The sequence below is a fragment of the Sinocyclocheilus anshuiensis genome, unplaced genomic scaffold (assembly GCF_001515605.1).
Source record: "Sinocyclocheilus anshuiensis isolate Anshui unplaced genomic scaffold, SAMN03320099.WGS_v1.1 scaffold628, whole genome shotgun sequence".
Classification (NCBI taxonomy): Eukaryota; Metazoa; Chordata; class Actinopteri; order Cypriniformes; family Cyprinidae; genus Sinocyclocheilus; species Sinocyclocheilus anshuiensis.
The window spans coordinates 1,822,344-1,832,165 of NW_015555750.1; the positions used below are offsets into that span (position 1 = coordinate 1,822,344).

A 9,822-nucleotide genomic window follows, 5' to 3' on the forward strand; every position below is an offset into this window, starting at 1 on the left:
AGTTAGCTAATAATATTTCCCTCTGTTGACATCTGTTCCTTCTAGGGCAGAGCACAATAACAGAAACACATTTGCATCCGTAAGAGTCGGCAAATGTTTTTTTCGTTGGAACTCAGTCAACTGTCACAACGGATCAGATGTGGTTTTAAGAACATAATGCAGGACAACGCTAGGGATATGCCGGTATCAAATTTTCATGTTAGGATTAATTGCTAATGCTTTTATCATGGTATACGGTATTATCACGATATTTAAATTTCGTTTTAAAAAAAAAGTGTTGTCATAATATAGTATAACAGGTTTAATAATTTTTCCTTATAACAAAAATAACTGAACATTTAAATTGGAGATGCACCGATCGATCGGCCAGGGATTGGAATCGGCTGATTTTCCTCATGATCGGCCGGTCACTCTCACTTCTTTCCAATTCAGAGCCGATCCGTTTTGTTACCAGCGGCACAGGCAATAACGTCAGCCACGCATTCTCGCTCCCTTCTTTCTCACACACATCTCATTCGCTCTGGTTAAATAGTGCTTGTATTGTGCATTTTAGACATTCCCGCAGGTTTCGCGCTTACACCAAAAGCGCGCGCACCACCACTGATCTATATTAGTGGAGCGCACAAGCTGTGCTCGGTCTCAAACAGCTTGTGAGCCACAAATACCAAAATGAGTGGCTAACTGCGATAAAACGTTCAAATACATACAAAATTGTCAAAATGCCCGTCTTGGTGAGTATCCAGTTAAACACTGTCAGTTTTGGAACGTTAAATAGCTGAGAAAGAGAACGCATGTTGTGTAACAGTTTGGGTCCGTGGATAAACTCTTAAAGGGACCACAGTCCAATATTCATGCTGCTGTCTGTCATGTTAATCAAAGTTGAAAAGCTTAGTTTCATAGCTCTCTTTATTCTATTGCATTTATTTGTGCTGTTGTTTGCAATTTTTTTATTTGTTCTTATTTTATTACTGACTTTTTACTTGCGTTTTTTTATGAAAATAAGACAAATTTTGTTTGTATATGCTGTCAATTATAGTTCTTAGAAAGAAAATCGGAAAATACAACTCTTAGTTCATGTAAAGCTCATTAAATAACACAGTTACAGCTTTCGTGTTATTAAATATTGGAATAATTAATTATTATTTATAAATTATTTAAAAATATTATTGGATTAATGAATGTTTAGAAGAATTTTTCATTGGCAGTTTATGTTAAATAATGAATTGACTAATGTTAACTAATGAAGCCCTAATGTAAAGTGTGACCGAACAATAACGAATCAAAACACTTTCAAACAATATCTAGGGCATGTTGTAGTCCAGATTAAAATGTGAAAAGTGAATGTGCGCTTTCATCCAGAGCGTCTCTCACGCGTTCTGCAAATCGCGCTTCTCATCCGTGCTTGTTTAAGCGGGATTTATACTTTCGCCTGGCTCCGCTGACTGTGTGCGCACCTTCCCAAATGGACGAGGCTTTTATACTGGTTGCGTTCACCGTTGTACTATTCTTTGAAACAACCGGGGGCAACGAGGAGTAATTGTCCTCTAAAACCATCAGGAATCACCAGTGTGAAGAAGTCATTTGCCGGTACAAGACTTCTCGCGTGATGAATGAGTTGTAAAATTAATAATATCTTTATGTACAAACTGATTAAAACAATCTTAAACTACTGGCTTTATTTCACATCAAACACAAGACAACTTTAATCAAATAGTGTATAAATGAATTCTAATTCTATTTTTATACAATAAAAATAAAATGTACTTCAAATAAAAAGCCTTGGACAAACTACGCAAAAAAAAACTATGCATTGTTTTCTGTCAAAGCATCAAAAAGCACCTGATGGAGTTTGAACTTCACATCAAACTGCTCGTTTCACACAAATGTTGGCACAGACGTGCATGTTCAGCTAGAATCGCCCTGAACTCGTGCATCTTCGGATGCGGAGCTGCGCGGAAAGTTACAAAAAATGCCGTGCACACCGCCACACGAAATGAGTTTGCGCGCACTCAAAGCGTACTTCCGCGAACACCGCATTGACGTCATATTTGCCGCGCACACCCAAGCGAACTTTGCGGGCACGTCGAGTATAAATCAGTCTTTACACATCAGAGTGCGCACGTGTCTTTCACGCAGTATACAGCGGTGTTGTGCACTTTGACCAGTTGATGGGAAAAGTATTCTTAAAATGCATTCAAAATTCGGAATAATTTGTTATATGTAATTATTCACGGTATTTAGTGCCCACGATAACAATATCGTGCATATTCATTACTGTGATATATCGCATTACCGAATACCGGCACATGTCTACACAACGCAAGGTCACTGCAAACTTTATCGATAAAACAAATTCTCTTCAGCGACAGTTTTCCTTCAGTAACAGCAAAAACGGATCGGAATGGAAAGGGGAAACTCAAAATGGAGCACTGACCTGGTTCTGGGGCAGGGGTGGCTGGGACTGGCCATCCGGAGCCTGGCCCTGACCGTCATTCCCTCCCACAGGGGAGCCACGGGTCGTGGCCGTCATACTCGACACGGGGCAGATCTTTGCAATCTTGTCTGCTTATGTCGCTGGCACAGCAGAAGAAATCAGTTTCTCCTTAGGAGTGACGGAGAACCGGCACACTTCTGAAAGTGAAAGCACCACCTGGGGGACTGGGTATGTTGCAGAGACCATTGCATAACCTGAGAAATAAAGAGACTAACATCAGAATCTTTAAAACACACCTTTGACAAATGGTTTCACATGTCTTTTATGCACAGAGAATTTTTTAAATAATTTTATAGAGACTGCACTTGCAAAGAGCCCATGAAATATTTTAGAGCTGAGTGTAACTAGAAATAAATGTAATTAAGCTTTTATTAATTTCCATGCTATGTCCTGCCTTAGACCTCATATGTTTTTATAATAAAATCAATGTGAATTTACTTCCTTTTCTGACATATATCCAAGTGACCAGAAAAAAAAAATAGGGCGGTACTTCATTTTATCTATCGGGAATTGGATTGTGAAAAGTAGGTGTTGCACATCAGAATGGAACTAGACCAAAGGAGAGATAACTAAAACAATGTCTAAATAACTGTTTGGCTATTGGTTAAAAGCACGTCACAGTAAGGCCTAACTGACATCAGCCAAAAAGGAAAAGGAGGAGCAAGTTTTTACATTATGATTCAAAATCACAAAGGCAAGACATGCACTGATGAACAACATGCACTGATGAATCTTGTGCAACAAGACCACGTATGTGCATTAAAAAGTAAATAGGGTGCCATTTTGACTGTATTTAGATTTTAAATTCAGGCTTACATTTAACTATTCACAAAGCTCTTTATAATTCCATTTGTATGGATGTAAAGTATTTAGCATAAAGATATGTAACATTTCATATATTTACGGAGTTCAAATTGGTTTGCTCATAAAACTGAATGTCTGACATTTTTCACATTTAGTGCACAGACATGGAAGCACAGAATCGCTGTTCGGAAACAATGGTGAAACTATTTCTAGTGCCCTTATCAGGTCAAATATATTGCATAACAATCACTACAAAACTACAAGATATATAGTTCAAAACAAGTAGCAGAGGTTTTGCTTTTATAGTGCATGTTATGCTTCCCATGAGGATGCTGCTGGCTAGTGCAAAGTGCATTAAATCATAGCATACAAAACAGGTCTGGTTAGTACATAATACAAGGCCAAGTAAAGAAAAAGCAGTGCAGAGCACAAACTAGCACTGATGGAATGACAGAGAAAAACATGAAGGACAACCAAGGGAACTTTCTCATCAACACTTCTTAGCTAACTGGACGTTTTTCACAATGCAAAGTATAACTGAAAATATAAGTTGATGCTAAAACATTTACAGAGTTAAAAGTAGAAACTAAAATATGCCAACATAACATTATCTTGGACGTGCTACCAAATTCAACAGAATATATCAAAACTATTTCTATTAATTTTAAAGAGGCTGGGATATTTAAAACCGAACATGCTTAGCGTTTTATTACATTAATCAGACAACCGTCTTTTTTCATTTTGTGCCAACTGACTCTCAAACAAATAAGGTAGAATAGCTGCAGAGTTACTAAACGATTTGTAATGAGCTAAACCAACACAAATTTCACACAAAAGAAAAAAACACTGACGTGGCTTTCAGGCACTGATTTCTATATAGATAAGTGGATTTTTTCAGAAATAAACCTCTTGGCACATCTTGGCTGCTGATCAGGATGAGAATTCCTAGTATTAATTAAAAAACAGCATTACATAAAATCAGTATTGCAGCATTATTTAATTTACAAAGTATTAAATGTTTTAAACATCTATTTAAATTGTGATATCAAATGAAACTTAAAAAATTAAATAGAAATGTGTCAGAGTCATAATGTATAAGCACATTTGACTAACACGGTTCAAAAAGATCTTGTCAATGAAAATTAACTGGTATAGATTCTCAAATATCAGAGAAAAATTGAAATGCCCTCAAATCACATCACGATAACACACAGAAGCAGTCTGAGTGAAAGATTGTTTGAAACTTTTAACTAACCTGCTGGTTTGGCAGTAATTATGAACATGCTACTATAAGCATAATGAATACAAAACAACATTTCTCTGAATCGATATGACATCACAATACAGAGACAAAACAATTCTCTAATATAATAGAACTCATTACAACAAACATTTTCACATTTGTCATAATAAACCGCTCAGAAGCCCATGGTCTGGCAAGCAGAATATAAACGTAGAGATTGACGTTCTCAGATAATGGGAGGAAATTAATTTTACTGTCACTTAATAGCCAAATATGGGCGTTTCCTATACCGTCAATATAAATATTGCAGCTACCAGAAATCATCTCCAGATTCCACAAAACGGAATTGTCCAGAAAACAGATGATATTGGCTGTCTCTCAAAACACTGTGATTTGCCTACATAATCAGGCTATGACACCCAAAAATGCTGTCAAAGTAGGGACCTTACTAGGTTTTCAGTCTCAGCCAGTTTAAACATTGCAAACGTGCCTACGATGCCCAAAAATATTGTCTAGTTGGGCAGCACACTTGCTTTTGAGACACAGCCATTATGTAGTGGGCCTAGTTTGAACCTGTGGCAGTTCAGGCCTGTTTCCTCCTCCAAACACAATCAGAGTTACAACAGGTTCATATTTGTAACCAGCCATGCATAAAATGTTATTAAAGCTCTGAGGCTTCACATGACACCGTTTTTGAATATATAATCTTGTTTTATAACTCAAAGTAAGAGCGAAAGTGAACGTAAATACAGCAGCAGAAACAGGCTAACTTGCTAACGGCTAACAGCTGGACACCAGCGAAACACAATCAGCTCGTGACAGAGAATTTAAAGCTATTAAAACATCAAAACACCGCTTTTAATTAACCAACAAACTCAAGTTATAATTCACAAACTGCCAGAAACGAAAAACATTAACCAATGCAAAAAACAACCGACCTGCCCACGTCAAAACCACTTGTTTAGCCACAAACCAACCACCTCAAACTGAACTGCCGTCAAATGCAAATGCTAATTAGCTTGAATAGATCATAAAATCGGCTATGCAGGTGAAGTGTGAGAGGATTAAAAATATGCAAGAAGTGACAAATATCCAGACGTCTTTAAATTCGTTCATTGAGCTGTTCGAGCTAAGCTAAGTGAGCACTGACTTGCAAATCATCTGCTATTAGCCGCTAGCTTCCTTTAGCTTCACACACAAACCCACTTACCGCGAATCAAACTGGATCTTTCCTCCATACGACCCCAGATCGGATCATTTAAGTGCTGTTTTATAATTACTCAGCCGCGTGCATGTGCCTGGCTGTCCCGATTATAAATAACACGCCTGTGTTGAGATCAGATCATTGGTTTATTGTCTGCTGTTGGGTGTTTTTCCTGCGTCACCAGCATCGACTACTGCTGCTGCCCCCCTCCCTTAAACTGCCTCCAGCCGCTCTCTCTCTCCTCTCTCTCCTCTCTCTCCTGTGTCAGGCTGCTTAGAGACCCGTAACCGTGCTATGGATGGAAGTAAATGAGAGGTATATCCGTGCATTAACTGCTTTGGACGTGTGACTCAGCTGAGCATGCGCGGTTTCGAGGACCGCTCGCCTACCTGACACCTGATTTGTGACATTATACAGTGTTGTATCGTTCTTCTTACAAAGAAATTAACGTTGTTCTCCTGAACACTTTTATACTGGAAATGTTTCAAAACCTTTGTTTAGTTATGAAGTTGTAATCTACAAAATAAAGAATATATTTCGTATTAATAACAAATATTTCTCTTAATAAACTATCGATCTGGCTTTTAATGTCTCATCGAAATTTAAATTGAATGCATTATGCACTTTTTTTAATTTAAGAAGTTTCTGGAATAATTTGGAAAAGTATATTTTAGGAGTGTAAAGACTGCATTTTAAAGATGACATTTTGAAATTTATTTTTGAAATGTTATTAATAATAGGCTATGTTAAATTTATAATAAAATATAGCTCAATGCCAGGTTAAATACCATAACCAGAAATAGACACTTTGCAAACAGAACATCACATTTTAGAAATAATGTTAGCCTTTTAGGGTTAAAAAAAAAAACTCGCAGCAGCATCATGGAATAGAAAATTTTATGTATTTAAATGGTATATAATGTATATTTTCTGTGATATATATATATATATATATATATATATATATATATATATACAGAGTCACACACCTTCAATACAATAAGTATTGAACACGTCACCATTTTTCTCAGTAAATATATTTCTAAAGGTGCTGATGACATGAAATTTTCACCAGATGTCGGTAACAACCCAAGTAATCCATACATACAAAGAAAACAAAACAAATAAGTTCAGAAATTAAGTTATGTGTAATAAAATGGAATAACCCAGGGAAAAACGATTGAACACGCTTACTGAAATGTATTTAATACTTTAGACAAAAGCCTTTGTTGTTAATGACAGCTTCAAGATGCCTCCTGTATGGAGAAACTAGTCGCATGCATTGTTCAGGTGTGATTTTGTCCCATTCTTCCACACAAACTGGTCTTCAAATCTTTAAGATTCCATGGGCCTCTTCTATGAACTTTTGAACATTTGTAATTTTTTCAAAAAGCACCGAAAAGTACATTAAATACAATTTAAATACATTACATTTTCTATTGTGATAAACACCATGCACATGCACATTTGCACACTCACTATGAGCTAAAGGAAAGTAGAGTTCTATGCAGGCAACGTAAGCATTGTCTAGGAGAAAAACCGGTTGCATATGACGTTTTCCTGCATGCTTGAAAGACTGGGTGATATCTTGCATGAAAGCCAACACATTAGAAACAACATAAACCCATGGAGTGTGAAATTCTTTACATGGATCACACTTTAAAATCAGAATTTTGATGCTGGCTGTCTTGACACATGCCAAAGAATGATATTTTCTAAGTAGATGAAATGTAATTAGGGCTGCAACTGAAACAGTAGGCATTAACTCTTAATAAATGTTTTGAACAGTATGATACATGGTTGTCACATGACCTCATCATGTGAGTGGCATAAAGCAATCGATTTGGAAATATAAGTGGTTCTTTTACAGTTCTTTTTCAATTTGTGTGAAAATTTCTGTCCGTCTAAAAAAAAAATAATAATTAGCAGCTACATGCAACAGCTTATTTATCATACTAGAAATGAAAGGTAAAATTAAGTATAATTCATTGTGGGATTAATATGTTGCATTGTGCATCTTTTACAGTGTGCTGTGTGCATTGCTGCATATTATAGCAAATGTTGTACCAAACAATACTGTATAAATGCTGTACACATACATATTGTAGAAATAATAAGAGAAGTATATTAGTATTCTATTCCGAACATAGCCAATCCACTTTGTAGACCAAAGCATTGATAAGCATCCTTTACAACAACCGTTTGCTTTAAAAGAAAAAAAAAGTGCAGTTGTTTCAACTAAATTCTAGCCTACTACAATGACCTGGATGAATGAAATGCTTCATGGACAGACCACCTGAATAACATGAGTCACTCAGCTGGACAATCTCTGCTTGAATAGAGCTTGACCCCTACAATCCATCTGTGACAAGCATACAATTGATTGGTCACTCAAAAGCCTTTTGTATGGTGCAGAGAAACCCCCAATGCCTCACAAAGGCAAAGTGTGGATGCTGGTTCTTGTGTAGCGTAAAGAATGGAAAAGGCTGAAGTTTAGTCACCTGACCGGGAGAGGAAAGCACCTTCAGAACCAAGTCTGGGTTCTTCTCACTGCTGAACTCAATTGGTATCAACGCTGCTTTAAATATTCAAAATGAAAACTAGAATAAATGCAATAGATTATTCAAGCGCTTTTATGACAACACATCAGCAACCGCTGCGAGTTTAGTTATCGTACCAACCATATAAATGTGTGGACAGTAGTGGACCTTTCGGCAGCGGTTGGACAGTAGGCCTATTGCGTCTTTTATCTAGTTAACCACCAAATGCAGAAACGATTTCGACAGACATTATGTACGTTGCTAAGCCATATTTTGATTCAAGTGCTCATCACCACTTAACAACGCAATTCAATAAGCATACATGGCAAAACTGTATGATTTGAACATAATATTATTACGAATAACATAATTGTAATAGTGTGATGTTTCATTGGACACTAGATGTCGCTGTGGTTTCATGATTTGGACTGTGGAGCAGGGTTTACCAAAATGCGTTCGAGAGGGAACCACAGGGGGTTCGTGAGTTGAAGAACAGCCAATAAATAATTAAATCGAATGGAACATTAAAATAAACAAATAGGACAGACTTTCTTCTGCGAGTCCCTGGGGCACCGGCACCTTTGCAAGTCCCTCCTCTGATGAAACCAGCTAAATCAGCTAAATCAGAACCAGCTAATCAAGCAGTATTGATCATTAAGTTACTTGCATGAAAATGTTTTCCTTGCACCCAGAATGTGACTTCTTTAGTTTAGAACATAATTCAAAACAGGGATTTAAAAAAGACTATTTATTTATTTATTTATTTACATTCCGGTTCATTTTGAGGGGGGAAAAGAGATGCCCTTGATCGTAGTGTCTTTACACTAAGTGCAAGCCCACCTTGTTGGCAGAAGCTATTTACACTAGCTCCACCCACAAACGTGTGATAGGGATGGTCAACAACATAAAAAGACGGCCCCAAGAATGGCTGTTATATAAACTTTTCAGAAACATCCAATACTTTTTAAATGAATGATGAATTCTGTTTTAATGTTAATCAGGTTTGATAGGAAGAAAGAATGGAAATTAGAAATAATTTTTTTTTTCACTTTGCTTTTCCCCCCACACCCATCTGTGTGTGCTGTGTACAGACAAATTGAAATAAAAAGTTAATTAAATCAGTACATTTAAAAAGTAAATTAAATCAAAAACAGCTAATCAAGGTCTTCAGCAGTATTGATCATTATTTGCATGAAAATTTTCCTTGCACCTAGAATGTTATTTCTGCAGTTTAGAACATAATTCACAACAGGGTTTTTTTGTTTTGTTTTGTTAGAATTTTTTTTCATGGTTAATTCTGAATTCTTACTGGTTAGCAAATAACATTTTTTAATATAATAAAATGTGTGCTAATAATCTTTTAAAATGCCAAAAAGATCATCAATAAAAGAAAATCAAATAGATCTGTTTATTTCTGAGACAGAATGCATTTGTAACCTAAACATTTTATGTATTTTTGTGTATTGTCTAAAATTCATTTAGTTCATTAGTTTTGACCCACTTAATTTTTCTCATTCATTTCAAATAAAGTCATATT

General features: G+C 36.2%; 1 protein-coding gene across 1 annotated transcript in view; it reads right to left on the reverse strand.

The window, feature by feature from the left end:
• Positions 1-6,128, reverse strand: part of usp9 (ubiquitin specific peptidase 9) — a 30,546-nt gene extending 24,418 nt beyond the window's left edge. The window contains exons 1-2 of the mRNA XM_016467350.1: positions 5,752-6,128; positions 2,435-2,688 (exon numbers count right to left, since the gene is read on the reverse strand). Of these exons, the coding sequence (XP_016322836.1) occupies positions 2,435-2,530 (96 nt within the window). The 5' untranslated portion in view covers positions 2,531-2,688; positions 5,752-6,128. The remainder of the gene's footprint in view (positions 1-2,434; positions 2,689-5,751) is intronic.
• Between the last annotated feature and the right edge of the window lie 3,694 nt (positions 6,129-9,822).